Genomic DNA, 18938 nt, shown 5'->3' on the forward strand with positions numbered 1-18938 from the left:
CCTTTCTTTTTTATTATCCCAGGTGTTTTGTTACAGTTATGGAATGATGACTAATACTAATTCTATACAGTAGATTGAATTTAGGCAAGAGCTTTTACCAGTTGAGCCACTCCTCCAGCCTTTATCCTGTAGTTTTTGTATTGGATTGGAAGGTTCTCTCCACATGGCTGAATCTGCTAGTCACCTCCTGATGTCCACTGTTCTTCAGTAGAAAACTTCAGTTTTAGAAGCTAACATACTGCCATCTAGTCAAGTGACTACATTCCTATCTCCTGAAAGTGGGGGTGGTCGTATGACCAATTTTGGCTAATGAGATTTGAATAGAACAGACAGGAAATATCCCTCTTTCTCTTCCCGCCCTTCCCCCTTGTGGTCTGGAATACAGATATGAAGGCTGGAGTCTGGAGCCCTAGCAGCCACCACAGGTCATGAGGAAGAGGCTGGTAAACAATGAGGCCCCGGGGTGGGAGGGGGGTCCTGACTTCCCTGAACGCTGTCCTACTGCCCCAGCCGGCCACTCTGCTCTGAACTTGTTTTAAGTGAGGAAAACCCACACTTCTGTTGTTTCTGAACCGATATCACTCTAGATTTTCCTGAGGTATTCAGCCAAACTTATTTGCTGCAGACATAGTGTTTGATATACGCTTGCAAGACGCCCTGGATAAATGGCTCTCTCCCTCCCCCGCCAAGAAAAAAAAAATGTTGAGCAGTATATGTAATTTTACGTGGGTAGGGGCAATATTTTTCCTTCGCACAGATCTTATATATTCAATGTGTAGGCAAAGTTGCTGCTGTGAAATTGTTTGCCACAGAGTCTGGACAGGATGACTTCTGTCTGAAAAATGTTTAGAATAGGAATTGCTACCAGGATGCTTGCACGGAATCCCTGATTGTACAGAGGATGGAGTAGCCCTCCCAGGCTGCTCGGATGTCTTAGCTGCTAGCTGCATCTACAACATAACCAAATCAGGGACCCAGTGGAAAGGCCAGTCCCCTGGGGTCATCGCGTCACAGAGGAGAACTGAGCAGACATAGCTGTGAATTCCCACGTTAGCACCAGCACCATGGAGATGCTCCTTCTACCATCAACTAGCCAACAGGCTCACTGCATGGGTCAACTCCCCAGGAGAGCTTGGAAGAGTCCCAAGATTTGGGGGCAGATGGAGGGTGCCCAAGTCCCACCATGCAGCAGGAGGGCAGATAGGCCTGACAGCTGCTCTGTTCTAGGACACGTCAGTATCAATACGATCTCTACACCAATTTAGAAATCATAAGGAAAAACAGATAAAATTGGACTGCCTGGATATAAAAGCCAAGGATTTCTGTGTATCTCAGAAAGCCTTCACAATATCAATACATTTGCTCCAGAAAAGTCTTTGCAGAGACTTATCTTCAGAAAATTAATGATGCATTAAATAATGTAGCTACAGGCAGGCCTAATATCTTAAAAAAAATTGCAAACAATTAGACACAGTGTTAAGTATTCAATCTGGAAATGCAAAAGGCAAATGAGTAGATCCCTGTAATGGAATACTTGTGTATTATTCAGAGATGAAAAATAATGGGATTATTTCTTAACATGGACAGCTGTTTGCTACATGCTGGGAAGTAAAAAAATGTCTGGTTCTGAGACAGAGAATACATGACTGAAGGGGCCCAACCCACCCTGTCAAAAAGGACTTCCTGGGGGCGATGTGAAGGGGCGGGGAAGTGACAGGGACATTTCCTTTCTTTCTTTGTGTATAACTGACTTTTCAAAAGTTACCTCTATGAACTACCTCTACTTTGTAGTAAAGATAAGACACAAGCCAAAAGCAAGAAATTCACCATTACTGAACCACTGGCAAAGAGTGGGTCTCATGGACTTTTCTGTTTTGTTTTGTTGGTCGTGGGGCCTGAACTCTGGGCCTGGGCGCTGTCCCTCAGCTCTTCAGCTCACGATGAGCGCTCTACCACTTGAGCCACAGTGCCACTTCCACTTTTCTGGTGGTTTACTGGAGATAAGACTCTCACAGACTTTCTTGCCCAGGCTGGCTTTGGATCGCAATCCTCAGATCTCAGCCTCCTGAGTAGCTAGGACTACAGGCATGAGCCACCGGTGCCCGGCTCTCAAGGACTTTTAACATGCCTGATTTCTGTCTTGAGGAAGAGGAAGAAGAGGAGGAGAGGAATAAAGGCAAATGGAGGAAGAGTAGAAGGGAAGAAATAAATGGAGAGAGAAAGGGAGAGAGGAGGACCAGTAGTGGGGAGAAAGAAGGATGAAGAGGGAAAGAGAGAAAAGGAGAGATAGAGGGGGACAAGAGCAGAGTATATGCCCAGAGAACAGATCAATGGAAAGGGACCCAGAGACACAAAGGCTCACCCCAAGATGGGGACACCACAGTGCTGTGTGAAGGAAGGGCCCATTACAGCTCTGTGGCCGGGTATTGGGACTGCTAGAGGCAGCTAGTGGGGTCAGTAGTGTTTTCTTTTTGGCTTTTGGTCAGCTATGTTCAGAGTTCTCCTTGAGATAAAAATGAAAGAGTTCTCAGAGTGAAGTTCCTCCCTCCTCCACGGCCTGCTCCCTGCAGGATCATTAGAGCAGCAGCAAGCACGACACAGCTCCCAAGGTCACCGGATCTGCCGGGGAATTCCGTGGAAGTGTCCCAGCCTGGCTCCCCCAGCAGCCCTGCTTCCCCTCTGCACACGCAGCCCGGCCAGACCGCGCTTCTCACTGCGCACGGACCTCGGTCTGCTGGGAGCCGCCTCCTGGGAGGCCTCTCCGGCCACCGGCCACCGGTCACCGGCCCGGTGGCCGCCACCCCCATTTCATCTCTGTGAGAGCGGCCTCCAGCTGGGCTGGGGCGGGGCCTGGCCCGCTGTGTGCTGGGCCCCGGGCCCGCAGGCGCCAGGGCCCCCAGCGGCCGCGCTCCCCACGGGCGGACGCCGGCCGACGCAGAGTCACCTTGCTGCGCCCGGCCTGCGGCCCTCCGGCCTGGGAGCCAGCGTCCGCCCGGCCTGAAGCTGCCCCGCACGCGGGCCAGCCTGGCCTGGGCCGCGCCCCGGGGCCGCTCTCACCACCCAGCGCCCCCCGTCCCGTTCCACGGGCCACGAGCTCCTCGCTGGGCGCCGCCCTCCCCGCCTCCCCCCCCCCCCCGCCTCTCCCCCCCCCCGCCTCTCCCCCTCCCCGCCTCTCCCCCCCCCCGCCTCTCCCCCCCCCCGCCTCTCCCCCCCCCCCCGCCTCTCCCCCCCCCGCCTCTCCCCCCCCCGCCTCCCCCCCCGCCTCTCCCCCCCCCGCCTCTCCCCCCCGCCTCTCCCGCCCCCGCCTCCCTCCCTCCCGGCCTCCCCCCCTCCAGCCCCCCCCCCGCTCCCCACACCGAGCCCCACCTGATGGTCTGGTGCTGCAGCGAGTCGGGGTCCGTGGCGTTCACCGTGAGCAGCACGCTGCCCACGGAGATGTTCTCCAGCTTGGTCACCGCCATGGGGTCTGGGTAGAAGACAGGACCCTCGTTGACATCGAGGACAGTGATGTGGACCGTCGCGGTGGAGCTGGGGCCGTAGGAGACGTCGGGGACCAGCGGCTCCTCGTTTTCCACTTTGATCAGCAAGGTGTGGAAGGCCGAGATCTCATAGTCCAGGGGCTGGGGAGCGGACGGGGAGGGGGTCAGGATGCGCATGCGCCGCCAGGGACACGGGGGGGGGGGGGTCAGGGTGCGCATACGCCGCCAAGGACGGGGGGGGGGGGGGTCAGGGTGCGCATGCGCCGCCAAGGACCGGGGGGGGGGGGGTCAGGGTGCGCATGCGCCGCCAGGGACACGGGGGGGGGGGGTCAGGGTACGCATGCGCTGCCAAGGAGGGGGGGGGAGGGTGTCATGATGCGCATGCTCTGCCAAGGACGGGGGGGGGGGGGGGGCGTGGTTGGGATGTCTGGATGCACATGCGCCACCAAAGACAGTGGTGGTGGTGGGTGTCAGGGTGCACATGTGCCGCGAAGGGCAGCCAGGGGGGTCAGGAAGCGCATGCGCCACCAAGGGCAGACTGGGCCCCCCCCCCTCCCCCTGCAGTCAGTTTGCGCATGCGCCACGAGGGGCGGCCACTTCGTACCCAGTCCCTCTGACGGGGCCTGAGCAGAGGTGGGCGCTGGGGACAGAGCCAGGCCTGAGGACTCACCTTGACCACGGACAGCATCCCCTCGTTGGTCTGCGGGTTGGTGTGGATCTCGAAGCTCTGCCCCGGGTTTCCGTTGATGATGGTGTAGGCGGCCCTCCACGCGCCCGTGGTGGGGTCGTCCTTGTCCTCCACGGTCAAGTTCACGATGACTCCCACGGCTCCTTCCTCCACCGTCGCTTGAAACTGCACACGAGGCAGATACCGATGGTCACTATTGTGTGTGTGTCCGTGTGTGTCCCGGGACTCGAGCTCAGGACTGGGTGCTGCCCTTGAGCTTTTTATTTGCGCAAGGCTGGGGCTCTACCACTTGAGCCATACTTCCACTGCCGGCTTTTTGCTGGTTAATTGGAGATAAGAGTCTTAGACTTTCCTCTGGGCTGGTTTGGAATGCAATCTGCAGAGCTCAGCCTCCTGAGTAGCTAGAATTACGGGTATGAGCGGCAGGACCTGGCTGTCATTATTAAAACAACAACAGAGTGGAGACTATGTACAGACCTCTTGCTGTATGCATGTTATTGGGTCCATTACACATAGCATCTAATTTAATAACTAATAGCCCAGGAGGATTGTAACTCCGCCTCTCAGATTTCCTTGGCCTTAGGTGAAGCCATGAGACTAGTCTCCCACATAACCTGGGTACGGTGTTGCTGGCCAGCCAGAGGAGAAAAGATGGTGGCTCTGAACCATCGGGGAAGCAGAAAGGAACTCTATGGTGGTGTTGAGTCTTTGCATTTTTATTTGCTTATGTTTTTGAGCCTTTCCCACCCCAGCTGCCAAATGATCTGATAACCAGAGATTTGGGACTTATAAACCAAGGTTTGGGGCTGGAAATGCCTGCCTTCTTCCTCATGAAGAAGAAAACCAGTTCCAGCCCTCCCAGCTCTTGGCCTCCAACTCATACAACTAAAAGCCCATTTGGTAAGGAAACAGATCAATGGTCCAGAGCCTGCTTGTACTTGTGTTTTTATTGTACTACATCTCAAATACTTGTTGCAAGTAGGTGTGGTGAAATCAATCAATAAATGAAAAATTAGCTGTCCCATGGACAGAGAATTTCATGAGCAATCATTAGCACATTTCCTTTGAGCTGGAAGCATAAAGTATTGTTCAAGTGCTTACCTCTGACACACTATGGGTGAATAGTAATCTGTTTGCAAATATTTTATAAACAGGTTAACACCAACGAGCTGACAGCAAGAAGAAATACCTTGGAATTTCAATTAGTAACAACGCGAATGTAAAGATGATGTCAGAAAGGCCTTGTGTTCCAAAAGGAGTAATTTGAGGAATGAGGTTTCAAAAGCAGCCACAGATTAATTGACTTTCAAACCATTAATCGTGAGGCTCAATCTTGGGGCCTCAGTGGAGGGGATGGGGCGGGGAAGGAACTAATTTGTCTATCATACCTCAGCAAACCTGGATGAGTTGTTTGTCTGCCATGAAAGAGGTGCTGGAAGATTCTGAGCTGGGGTACCAGGGTGGAAAACCTCCGGGAAAGGCAGGATGCCAATGGTGCTATTGCACGGAAATGGTCCCGTGGTGACTATTCTGACTGGATTTCTCTGATTCTTGGCTAAGGAAAGTCTACTGGTCTTCTCTCTGTCCCTCCTGTCAGAAGTTTGGAATTTCTGAGCTGGAAAACTCAACTCACAGTTCTCATCCAGAGGAGAATCGCCTATGGAGCTTAAAAAAATCCCTGGGTCCTATTTCAATTCAGTTGACCAAGGAAAGTTCTGGGAGTCAGACTTTTCTGCCCAGAAAATTCTAATACATATTCTAGGAGTAAGAAACAGGATAAGTCCAATTCTGAGGATGGCAAGCATGTGTCCACCTGACTGCCTGTCATTGTGGCTGGACCGGGCACTCTGACTAGGTATTGGGCCTGAGTGTGGTGCAGTACTTGATCGATTACTTCTGTCTACCCTGTGTCCAGGAGGGGCTGTGGAGACAGGTGCTCTCTAACCCCTTGTTTGCAGATGAAGATGGTGGCAGAGAGAAGAAAGTAAGGGAGACCCCAATCCAAAGTCTGTAGTGAACCAAAGATCAGACCTGAGTCTCTTGGATTCGAGTCATAGTTGCTACTCAGGCTCACTCTTGATAGCCATGTGCAGGCCTTCCTGTGGCTGTCCAGAGCTCTATTCCGGCCGGTCGCAGTGGACATTATCACCTAAGCTGTCTACAGGCTCTGACGCCTGTACCTTAGGAACAGGAAGGCAATCACACAGGCCTGCGGTATGCTAGACTAGAGCGTGCCGACCCCGTGCCAGGTAGAGAAGCTGTTACCTGGAATGCACGGGTGAGAAGACGGCCCACCTGTGCACCCACGTGTCACATGGCTAAGAGCACCGTACAGCTATGATTGGAGGAGGCGGGTGACTTCCTGTCTGCTTTATCTCCAGCCCCTCCCAGGGCGCAGAGAATGAAGGAGTGGGTGATCTTAGCTGGAAGTGGGAGCAGAGGGCTGAGAAGATGTGGAGGGAGAAGCCACACAGGAAAGACCCTGAGGGGCGGAGTCACTGACTGGTGCCTCCATTTGCGTGAATGTTCTGGAAGGCAGGGGTGCAAGGTCCTCTCCTGTTTCCAGCCCGTCTCCAGCAGAGCCTGCAGGATGACTTGTGTGGACTCATGGCACTTTGCATTCATTGGCCCCTTTTGCCATAATACATTTTCATGGGCTTTAAAAATTCATTTTTGTGATGTGAGGCAATTAACATTTGACTTTGAAAGTCAAATTTTGGTATGTTTTTTCTTTCTTTCTGATTTTGGAGGCCTACCACTGTGTTAATCAACCGTGCTTGGTCGAGAAGTCAACCCTGACCTTTAGCGCCTGGGTCTGCAGAGCTGATGAATGATGAGTAAACAAAGCCCTTTTGCAGCCATGTCTAAAAGACTCCCAACGACGAGATCTTCATGCTGCAATATCTTCTAAAGGGCTTGAATACAACACTGGCTTAGGGTGTGAGCAAATGAACCCAAGTAGAATGGGAAGGCGATGATGTGCTCAGAGTGTGCAAGCATACTGATCTCCCCAGTCCTTAAGGCAGTGAGGGGTTAACAGCCACATCTGCCTATCGTCTACCCATTTGTTGTCTACCCATTACTTGTTATTATCTATCCATCTACCTGTTATCTATCCATCATCCATCCATCCACCCACCTATCCATGCACTTACTCATTCATCCATGTATATATCCACCCATCCATCCAACAGTCCATTCACCCATCATGCACCCACCCATCCATCCATCCATCCATCCAAGTATGCATCTACTCATCCATCCAATTATTACTCATCCATTCATCCATGTATCCATCTATGCATCCATCCAATTATTCATCATCCATCCATCTACCCATCCATCCATCCATCCATCCATCCTCTGTCCTCTGTATATTACCATTCCTCTATACATCCATCCTCTTAACTACTCATCTAGGGGTACACTAGTAAACAAAGCAGACATGGTATATTTTCTCATAGAGATTATAGGCTGGAAAATATATAATAAATATATACTGATGAAATTATATTAACTGTATAAGAGGCTGCACAGTTCTTGGTGGGGGGTGTCTGTAGCAGTGTGTGGTACAGGGGAGGTATGTGATATAGCGTGAGCAGGACCAGCATGGCAGGATTTCCTGAGAACTGGAAGCAGAGGATGAGGTCACAAAGGTGAAGGGGAAAGAGCCCTCCTGGCATCTGGAACAGCAAGAGTGAAGGGCGGGCAGCAGGAGGAGGCTGTACGTTTGCACAACAGGAAGGAGGCTGTGGATGGACTGTGGATGGGACCAAGGAGAACTGTTTGGCTTTGGGTTGCTGAGATGGGTGGAGCCTTGTGAGCTAGGAAAAGGCATTTAGAATTTACTGTGAAAGCACAGTAAAGTCTAATCAAGGAACGAGTTTGTGTTAAATCTATTCCTAGATAATTCAGAAAAAGAAATCTTTAAAAAACACCATTCAACACAATTATGATGGTCATTGTTAAGACCATTATCTGATTCTTGCATAAACTATAAGCCAGTTTCTTTGAGTATCCATTTAGAAACTCATTATTGCTTAATTAAACACTCATTCTATTAATTCTATTCAATGTTTTAACTCCATTATGTAATTCACGAATGGAAAATTAAATAGATTAAAATGAAATAGTACCATTTTACATTTCTATAGCGATGTTCACTTTGTGATTTAAAAACAATAGACATTCATTTACCAAAGCACAGCAGAAGGAATTATGGATTGTAACATTACTTCCTTTAATTAGGAAAAAAACAAAGTTACTTTTCTGTCAAACTGCGTGTAAATCAAATACCAGATGTAAAACCTATTTTCGCACCACCGTCGTGGGCCATGGGCTGAAGCACGCCAGCTCTTTCAGTCTGGAAGCCAATCACTTCATTCTCTCTTTGAGAAGGTAGGGTGAGTGACAGGACAGATAATTAGTAGTGGGCTGTCTGGTCTGGACACAGAGGTCTCCATCAGGGAGAAGAGAGAGGGACGTGGATTTTTTTTTTAAACCAGCATACATTAATTGTGCAAAGGAATGAACATCACTGTGACCTTTCCACTCATGCATAAGTCATGTAACACATGTAACACATGTGTTACATGACATACCTTGTACCTTGTCTTGCCAATCCTCTCCCTAGATCCCCTTCCCAGGAATCTGGGGTGAGGTCTGGAGGTTAGTCTGGGAGGGGGATATGACAATGAGCATCCTTGCCCATCTGGAGAGCTGCAGCTGGGGGGAAGCGACGGCAGCTACCTTTATGAGACTGTACACACGCAGGCTCCACCTGCTGGCACCTGCTGGCACCTGGAGACCTGGTTCTCAAGCTGTTGGCCCTGAAGTTTCACAACTAAGAGCGAACTTGAAAAGCGAGGGTGTCCTCATCTGGGCCATGGTTTCACAAGATTACAAAATGAGTAAGAAAGATTTCTATGCCTACGTTCTGTGTGTGAGGATGAGAGATCACTGGAAATCTAACCAGCAAACACTTTTACAAGTCTATGTTTACACAGAGGATACCTACCACTTATTGGAAGAATCTAACCTCTTGCTGACAGTCTAATGGCCGAAGACTGTGGTTGACATAAATAAGATAATCCATTTAAGGAGCTTGGCACAATGCCTGGCATATATATATATATATATATATATATATATATATATATATATATATATATTAGTATGGAGTTGATATTTGTTAGCAAGGATAATGAGGATAGATTTTGCTCTGTATTACATGAAATTCTTACTAATAAATTGGACCATGTGGTTCAATCCCCAATGACTCTTTCTATTCTTGTCACCGTCAACTTTATAATGAGGTTATTTGTGTGTGTAGCTTACATCCCTGGCTTGGTATATGTGCACGAGCACCCCACATTCATGCTCGTTCACCCCCGTCTCGTTCTGACAATAGGCCTTTGTCTCCACAGCAAATGATGATAATCTACAATGCCCTCATTTGGAAGGTCAGCTGGACCAGGTACCTGGATCCCTTCTGTCTATAATTAGGACTGGCCTCAGGCTAGAAAGAGGAAAAGAACCCATTTTAATAAGTATTCATTCTGTATGTGCTGCTTGCTCGGGACTGTCAGACACAGCAAATGAAAGGGGGCAGCATTGCCCACCCTGAACACCTCCTTTCACTATGCACTTTGCATACTATGATATAGCCATTCTCTCTCATTTCTGTAATTCCTTAATTTCATAAAAATCCCAGAGTCATTTTTCACAGAAACAGATAAACCAATTCTAAATTCTTCTGGGCTTATATGATCCTTCTCTCTCTATGAATATATATTCTTTATGACTGAGTAATACTCCATTGTGTATGCGTGTATGTGCACGTATGAATGTAAGGAATAATGAATCAGCCAGAATAAGAAGAAATATCGCATGTTCTCTTTCACATGGAGAATCTAGACAAAAAGGGAAGAAAGAAAAAAGAAAGGCAGGCACAGTTTGGAGAGGAGGAGGGTAAAAGAGAGGTGAGGAGGGGGATGGTTATGAGAAAAGTATTTTACAACAGAGGAGTGACACCCATTAAAAATTGGTTAAGAAGATGGAAAGGGGCCGAGAGAGAGAGAGAGAGAGAGAGAGAGAGAGGGAGAGAGAGAGAGGGAGAGAGAGAGAGTAACAAAGGGAGCAAATTTATCAGTGCACAATCACACACATTTATGGAAACGCCACAAGGAAAATCCCTTTTGTATTAATACATGCTAATAAGAGTCATTCAAATAAATGAAAATTAACACACACACACACACACACACACACACACACACACACGGCTGGCGCATGGCTCAAGAGGCAGAGTGCTTGCCTAAACTCTCATGAGGCTATGGCTTCAATCTACAGTACTGCAAATAAATAAGTAAACAAATGAATAACATTGACATAAAAGCGTCAAGAAGTAGAGAATGTAGAGTTCTAAGTAAGATGGCCTTAGATGGGCCTGAAAATGCTATTAGATGTGGTTGCTACCAGGAGCCCCCTGAAGCTGTGTCATGGAGGTAGCACGGGCTGCTCTGGGCAGCTCTCAGGGTGACTGGACCCAGATCTGGCCACTGGACTGTGGGGGCAATCAACCCGTGAGCCATCGGATTTATTAACGGCTCAGAGAAGCAGAGGTGTCTGTGCTGGCAAGCATGGGAGAGGCCGTTTGGACACTGATGAATTATGGGAGAAACCCATTGTGCACAGAGAAGCAAACAGCTGGGTCTACTGAGAAAAATGGAGGAAGATTTCTGTGATTGGGACCCACCTGGGTCTCTGACTGGTTTTGAGTCCTGCTCAGGTCTCTGGGGTCCCCATGAGGTCCCCATGCCTGTCACCAGCCTTATGTTCACTTCAGCCTCCTCCAGTGAGTCTCTGCTCCCAGCTGCCATGAAGCCCTGGGAGAATAGCTCTGCAAGATGTCTGCTGATCTCACAAGGCGAGGGTGGCCTCTTCATGTGGATTTGGGTGGCCTGCACGTTTCCCTAAGTATCTCCCCATTTATCCTTACATCTTGCTGTGGAAAATGTCCAAGGTTCATACAAGTGGACAGAGAGAGCCTTGGGAGTTCCCAAGTTTTCTGCCACGAGCGTCTGCCATCTCTAGCCCTGGCGCATGTCTGTGCGCCGTGGAGCAAACCCAGCGGTACCCCATCATTCCATTTATAAATATTTCAGCACATGTCTCTAAAAGATAAAGACTCTTCTGGAGGAAACATGATCAAAGTCCTTTCTTGATCCACCTAACATTGATTTTTTTTTGTAATGACAAGGACAGTGTTTTTCTTTTGTGCCAGATCCTTGGGTGACATTTTGTGCACTATCTCTGTTACGCCAAGACAGGGTAGGAGGGTCTCTGCTATGGGACATTTATACCGAGGCCTGCCAAACACCAGCGGTGTCACCAACGTTTCCTCGTGTGTAAGGCTGCCTTCCATTTGCACATGGGTGAGGGAATGCAGACCCTAACTTGGAAACCATTCAACAACAACAAGAGACAAAAGCTCAGCAAGAAAGACACACGGCCCCATGAAGGATGCTCTCTGAGACTCACTGGTGTCCTCGGCAAGGTGGTACTCGATCGCAGAACTGACCTCACCAGCTCCCTTGGGGATCTCAAAGCTCCCAGCCCCAGGGAGCTAATGAAGCAAATACTCCCTTAGCTCAGCACAGCTTTGTAGACGGAGGGTCTGTGTGTGTAAGCTTGTCTTTGGGGAGGAGCCCCTTCCAGCGAGAGGAATAACCAAGAGTCCCCCGACCTCCTGGCTCTACAGGGGCCAGAAGAGAGCTGTCAGAGAAGGAGGCCAAACCCATGGCTTCCCTGGCCACCTGCTGTTCTCCGTTCCTCCCAGGATGAGCTCCTCTGTGCCACATGCTTCCTGCAAGGCATTGTCACCGGTTGACTACAGACACAGGTGCTCAGTGAGTGGCGTTCCTGCTTTCCGGGGGGCACACCTGCTAACAACTCTCTTCCTTGTCTACATGAGTGTGCCTTCTGAAGACTCTCGAGTCAGCCAAACACAGACACGTACACATTTGCCAGACTACAGAAGAAAAGCTCAGGAAGAAGAGGCTCAAAGAACAAAACATTTTTTTCCCCTCTCTACAAAACAAAATGAAAACACAGGGTCCTCACCCCAAAGTCATACGGTTTGACAGTGGCTCTCTTACATTCCTGAGAACCAAGGAAGGGGCAAGAATCTACCCATAAATCTGATGTTTTCCTCTCAAGAATAATCATGTATGCCGCCCAAGGAACCTGATAATTAGATTTGTTCTGTTTTGTATATTAGAGTTCCTGCCTAAGATTTTGTCTGGGCTGGGGGGTGGGGGGCGCGGGGAGGAGGAGGGAAAAGCAAAAGCAAAAGCAAAAGTTTGCTGTTAAAAAAGGAGTCTGAAAATCCCTGCCTTAGGCAGATATTGAAATAAATATTACATTAGATGGTGGGAGAAGAAAAATGAAAACATGAGCACAGAGCCTTTCTTTTCCTGTGAAAGCCCTGGATGTGTTGTTTCCTGCTCTTCCTTCTCTCCTACACTCCAGTTTTTCTCCTTTAAAGAGAAATGAAAGGAAATGCAAAACACATTCACCAATTGAAAATAGTTTAATTTTGAGGAGCAAAGCCATTTTCTGTGGCATTTGGCCACACAGATTTGAATCGGGGGGAGAATGGCCTTTTTTTTTTTTTTAAGCAATCCTAAGAATCATATGGTCTGCTCTAAAGACATTGGAGTTGGGTTTATGCAACTCTGCATGCACGGGTAAATTCATCATTTGCAAGTGTCTGTGTAGTCCTGAATGCAGACTGCACATTAGGACCACATGACTCGGGGGTTCCACTTTCAGACTTCCTTGGGGGCGGGGAGGCCCAGGTATTCGTACTTCTCACTGCCTGTGATGGTGCTAATCAACAGCTGAGAACAACTGTTTGAGCGACCACCAGAGTCACCGAAGCTATGACCTTGGTGATGGGATGACCTTGAACATGTGCTGGGGCCTCACAGGTGGATGGCACCAAAGGATTCCCTGTGGGGAGCCAGGAGGACCCCAGGGTTCTCCGCACAGGGCCAGTGAGACACACGTTCCTGTGCGATCCCAGGGCTGTCTCTGGGCCTCATCTCTATCTGTGACTGCTTACTTTTTACAGCTGTACCTCTTCCTTCATCAGCCTCCACCCTCTGTCTCCAAGCTCCCATCCAACAGGCTTTCCAGCAGCGGAGGAGTCTGCTTCTCCAGAAGGTGGGCCTCATGGGAGGGAGCACTGATTCTCAAAGGATCCACTTTGAAGCTGCTGTATTTGGCTGCCGTCTTTGAATCTTTGGATAGGCTCTAAGCCTGAAGCACTGCTTTGCAGGCCAAAGAGGGACTTGGAGTTCAGGGAACCTCTTGCCTGGCCCCTTTACCTAACAGCTTCTGCAAGAGAACCAGAGGCAAGAACCCTGAAAAGCAATAGCCTGTCTTCCTGGCAGTATGTAGAGAAGTCTTGCGTATCTAAATAATGCTACTCATCACTCCCAGAATACGGTGGCCAGACACCTCGCGTAGGAACAATGATAACTCTGGAATGAAACTGCAAATTGTCTCATGTTGAGATGACACGGCGAATCACCCATTCGGCCATCTTTCCAACAAGCCCGGCTTGCAGCCTCTTGGTCTAACTGTATCATTTTGCTATTATGTGCCCAGGGTTGAAACCTTGTCTGGTCATGTGACTCAAACAAAGCTGGACGAAGGGCTCTACATTGATTGTACCTGTCAGTCCCTATGTAAACTTTGACAGCAGGCCCAGATTCTAGAACCTAGGATCCCCAAGTCCTTCAAACCAGTAATATTGTCAAATCCCTGAAGACTTGTTGGGGAGAGGAGACTCCTTTCGAAACCAAATAATTCCTTCTGCTGTCTTGATCACACTACAAGCAGAGGACAGTTGAAGGTGCTACGTCCCTGGGTAAGACTGTCTTGGTCTGGTTGACTTTTCTCTCCTCATGACTCCTTGGGTCACGCCCCAGCTCTAGCAATTCTAGCCCTTGCTCAGTTGCCCTCTGGAGCACTTCTGGCTCCCACCTCTGCTGGGATGCCCTGGGCCCTAACATCTCCACGCCTCCGCCTCAGATCCAGGATAACCGGGACAGGTCATGCCAGCCTCTTATACCCACGTGTCTAACCGGCACCTTGAAATGGTCACAGTCAAAATGGAGGTCATTCTACCTTCCACCTCCATAGGAGAGCCTTCCCCTTCCCTCCTCACCTCTGTCCGCAAATCGTACCACTCAGTTTGGGGGTGCTGGTGCTGGAAACCCTGGGCCCATCCCTCATCCCCTTCCTCCTCACCTGACACTCCCAGTACACCTGCCACAACTCAGGGGAGGAACCCCATGTTTTGATCATGTTTGTTTACCCTTTGGTGGACATTTTTAGCTGCTGTGAACGGTGCTGCTGTCTATGTGCACGTGTCTTCATCCCCTGGGGAACATGTCTGGGAGGGAGGGCTGTACAACTCAGGAGAGGCCCGGGGCGAAGGGCGACTAAGTATTACCACAACGAGGAGCCTCTTTCTTCTCTGTGTCCACAGCCCACTGCTCAGGTCAGTGCGGGAGCCGCAGTCCCCAGAGCCCACAAGAGGACAGGCCCCTCTCTGCCCGTCCTGCTAGCTACGGAAGCACATCCTTCCTTCGTCTCCCGAGCTGTGGGGAGAGCGGTACACTTGGTTGGGCTCTGGATGCTAACACCCCAGTACAAATGAGGGCGCGAGAAACCTTCGGCTTTCATTACGAGGGATTTGGGCAAATTCATACACGGAATTGACTTACAGCTTCTAATTTGTATTTAAATCCCAAATGTCTTAGTCAGGAGAAACAGCTCTAAATCCATTGTCTGTGTTTGCACCATTGATTCTTGTTTCAAATAGACCCCATGGGTCCAATTGTACTTCCCACGGGCTCTTCCAGGAATCCCTTCCACAGAAGCGGACGGAAGCGCCAGGCAACACGGAGACCTCGAGGGGAGAGAAGACGGATGAGCGGCCTTCCCCTTGGGAGGCAGGTGCCATGGTGGAGGGAGGGCTGGGCAAATCACTCTCCATCCCCGCAGGGCTCTGCTCCCAGGGTGGTGGGGCATGACTTAAGTCTGTGTGGGGAGAGAGGTCGCCGGAGGGCAACCCAGGAAAGCAAGGCAAGTTTCCTGTGCCAGCAGCTCTGTTGTATTGGCTGTGTGATCTCTGGCAATTGTCTCAACCTCTTTATGTCTTAATTTTCCTCTTTGCGCACCGGGGATGATCTTGTAGGATTATGACATGAAACTAGCATGCTTACAAAATGCCTAGAGAGTCCCAGCACGTAAGAAATGACATGACATGTACTGCTACCACGAACCTGAGCACCATGAACACAGACACGGATGGCACTGTTGTAGTGGAGCCGTGTTAGTAAGGAACCTGGACAAAACAACACTTGGCTCTTTTGAGAATCTTTTTTGTTACGGCAGCCTCGTCTCCCACAGAATAATATTCCTGCCATTGGAATGGGGTCACTTTGTGGTGTAAGCTTCCTAGGGCTGGATGTCACTTGTTTCTATGAGCATCCTGACCGGTATCTATATTGGGTTGTGGGGTTTGGGCGCTGTCCCTGCACTCTTCAGCTCAAGGCGAGTGTTCTTGAGCCACTTGAGCCACAGCGCTCCTTCCAGTTTTCTGGAGGTTTATTGGAGATAAGAGTCTCACAGAGTTTCCTGCCTGGGCTGGCTTTGAACCACACTCCTCAGACTGAGGTCTCCTGAGTAGCTAGGATGACAGGCATGAGCGTACTGGTGCCCAGCTCCTAATTATATTCTTTTTTTTTTTCCTAAGCATATTCTTAATTCAACTTCAGGGTCTCTCAGCCTTACCACGAACTGTATTTTGGGGGTAGACAATTACTCGTTAGCTGGGGGCTGTCCTGGGAATGGAAGGCTCAGCAGTGTCTTCGGGTCTAACCCATTGTTAGTTGTCACAAGCAAAAATGTCTCTAGACACTGCTGGATATACGTGACTCCATGCTTCTATGTGTGTGTGTGCGCACATACATGTACATGCGATCCTACTCCAGTGAGAGCCGCTGCTCTACCTAACCCATGTCTGCCATGGCTCCTATAAACCCGTGCCCTCAGGACCTTACGCCCCCAGCGCCCCCAGGACAAGATTAATTGGTATTCCCTGCCAGCCTCACAGGAAAACAGAAGCAATACAGTCATATGAGAGCAGGTAACTGAATCAGACATCACCAGAAATACGTCCAAGGGTAAAACTACAGGCTATAATTATGGTGAGAATTATTGACGTAGTCTTCATCACCCTACAATTTTTGAATTAGCCAGTGGTGATAAGGGAGAAAGCTAGCTCTCCCTGCGTTCTGTTCTTACTGTGCAGTACACATAGTTTCTGCCTGGGGATGCTTGGTGGGCCATGCAGTGACCGCTAGAGCAGGGGCCTCAGGGCCAGGGTCCCCTGAGGAAGGGGGGTGGCCGAGGATGCAGTCCCGGGCGTCCCCACAGCCTCAGAACAATGGAAGACGGTGTCTTCCGTGGGTCCAGTGAGGGCTGTGCTGCGCCTGTGTGGATCTGGTAGAATGACGGTGCGGGGTGCGGGGTGTGGGGTGCGGGGTGCGGGGTGCGGGCCCGTTCTCCGCTCCAGCTTTCCCCACAATGTGTTTCTGAGGCCTGTGGCCGCCGCCTGCCTTTGAGCTGGTTGTAGATGCAGGCAAATGCCCCCCATCATCCACCGACCTGTGCACTAGGTCCCAGGGGACCAGAGTGCCTGCACTTTGGACAAGTCAGCCCCAGACCCTCTGCTCGGTCTCAGCAGCTGACCCTGGGCTACAGCGCCCCCCGCAGGAGGGAAACTGCGAGCCCCTCTCCTAGTCTTGTCTGTACCCGAGCCGCCTCTTCCTGCTCAAGGTAGGCTCCACCCCTGAATCCTTTTCCTGGCTGCCCCTTGGTGTCCAGCCCGTGCCTGACCCCATTTACAAAACACGTTACCCTTCCAATGGAAAGAACAACTACCTGGGTAACAAAGCCACGCCCGCCCCCTGCTCCCTCACTCAAGGCTGGCTGGTTCTCACCTCCTACCTTGCCGGTAAGGAGCATTGAGTGTAGCAAGAGATGTTACGGAGTGGGAAGCGCAAAAAGAAGCATTGCAATCTCCCTTGCAAGCAAGGAGCAATGCAATTGGTCACTCAGAGAGGTAATTAGGGTGGAATACGTACAACTAGGAAATCCCTTTTCAGGTCTGAATGAACAGGCACCAAGGGGCTGCGGGTGGAGCACACAGTCAAGTCTGCCAGACACCTTCTAGTAGCATCCGGGTTCCCTTTGCCTGCCACCTACTCCTGGGGTTGGGGAGCCAGGGTGCTCGCAGGTAACGGGGCCACCCCCTCATGACGTGGCTTCCCACAAGGAGCATGGGAGAGAGCGTGGGAAAGACAAGGATGTGGGTGCAGGACAATAAAGACAGATAGACAAAGATGTGGATACAGCTGCAGCATGGTTAGGAAGAGAGACAAGGAAGGGGGAAGGGAGGACTGGGTGGGGGGGAGGGAGGACAGGGGAATTCAAGGTAGAGAAGAAAGACAAGAGAGAGGGGAGAGAAGGGAGGAGAGGAAAGTGAGGGTAGGGAGAAAGAAAAAAGGAAGGAAAGAAAGACAAAAGGAAGGAAGAAATAGATAAAAGCTCAGCCTTGCAACAAGTCGTCTTCTTCATCTTTAATAAGAAAACGTGGGCAAATCCAGGCTTTGCCAGTGTTTCAGTATTCCCAGGTATCTATGGCAGTAGAAAGAGAGACAGGAAATTTCCACATCAAGAGGAGGCCTTGGGTGTCCACAGGCACCGATCCCTGTGACTGCGGGTGGGGGGTGGGGCTGGGGACTGGAGGGGTGCAGGGGACAACTCTGGCAAGGTTAGGGTGCCAGGCATTATCCCTACCAAAAACAGTTTCTAAAATTTAAAATTTCACAAAGTAAAAATGACCCTGTAAAGCCTTTAGAAGATCTCCGTGGAAGGTTCTGGCACCGTGGGGGAGATGTTCTGCCGTGTGACCAACTCATGGCTTGTTCTGGGGCCCAATGCATGAAAAATGCACACATGACCCCGAGCGCACACAGCAAGTCTGCTCATACGCTGGGGTCAGACATTTCACTTTAGAGTTTGTAAAGGGAAAACCAGGCACTCTACCAACATGCCCGCTGATGGGGCGGGTGTGTGTGTGTGTGGGGGGGGGGAGGCGCTGGGTGGAACGGTGAAACACAGCACAGAGCCATGAAAATGGATGAGGTAGTAAATTGTTTGGCATTATCGATCAAAAGGGAAATCTATTGTATCAGATGATGGAAATGCCTTGGGCTCACTTAGTGGAAATAAAATGTGTTAAGTTAATGAAATCCAGAGAATGCCGGCCATTCGAGGGGCACATTTGAAGGCAGAGATGAGATAAAAAAGAAGGAATTTCAGGCCTTTGCTCTTCAGCTGCAATTTACTGAGAGGAAGGGAGGGGCTGGGCCCCGCTGACTGCTCACCCAGCTGCCCTGGGCACAGCCCCTCCATAGATATGTCCTATGGACAGTCTCTAAGGGGTGAGGTGATATCTGTCTGGGGAACCCTGTTCAGAGGAGTTGGGTAGAGTTTGTGGGGATAGGGGACTCAGAATCCATTCTTTCTTATTGCCATATTCTGGTTCTGAGAATTATCTCCAATGACTCCACATGATGGTGAGTTCTTCTGTTCTTTGCAACGCCAAAGAGAGGCCAAGCTCACCC

The 18938-nt window shown here is 50.1% G+C and overlaps 1 protein-coding gene across 1 annotated transcript in view; it reads right to left on the reverse strand.

Annotated features, from left to right (window-relative positions):
* The window catches only part of Cdh13 (cadherin 13), a 726505-nt gene that overhangs the window by 40914 nt on the left and 666653 nt on the right, over nucleotides 1-18938 (reverse strand). Inside the window, exons 9-10 of the mRNA XM_042671463.1 lie at nucleotides 4150-4332; nucleotides 3367-3620 (exon numbers count right to left, since the gene is read on the reverse strand). Coding sequence (XP_042527397.1) covers nucleotides 3367-3620; nucleotides 4150-4332 — 437 coding nt within the window. The remainder of the gene's footprint in view (nucleotides 1-3366; nucleotides 3621-4149; nucleotides 4333-18938) is intronic.

Source organism: Dipodomys spectabilis, unplaced genomic scaffold (assembly GCF_019054845.1).
Source record: "Dipodomys spectabilis isolate Male_0828 unplaced genomic scaffold, ASM1905484v1 ptg000628l, whole genome shotgun sequence".
Lineage (NCBI taxonomy): Eukaryota > Metazoa > Chordata > Mammalia > Rodentia > Heteromyidae > Dipodomys > Dipodomys spectabilis.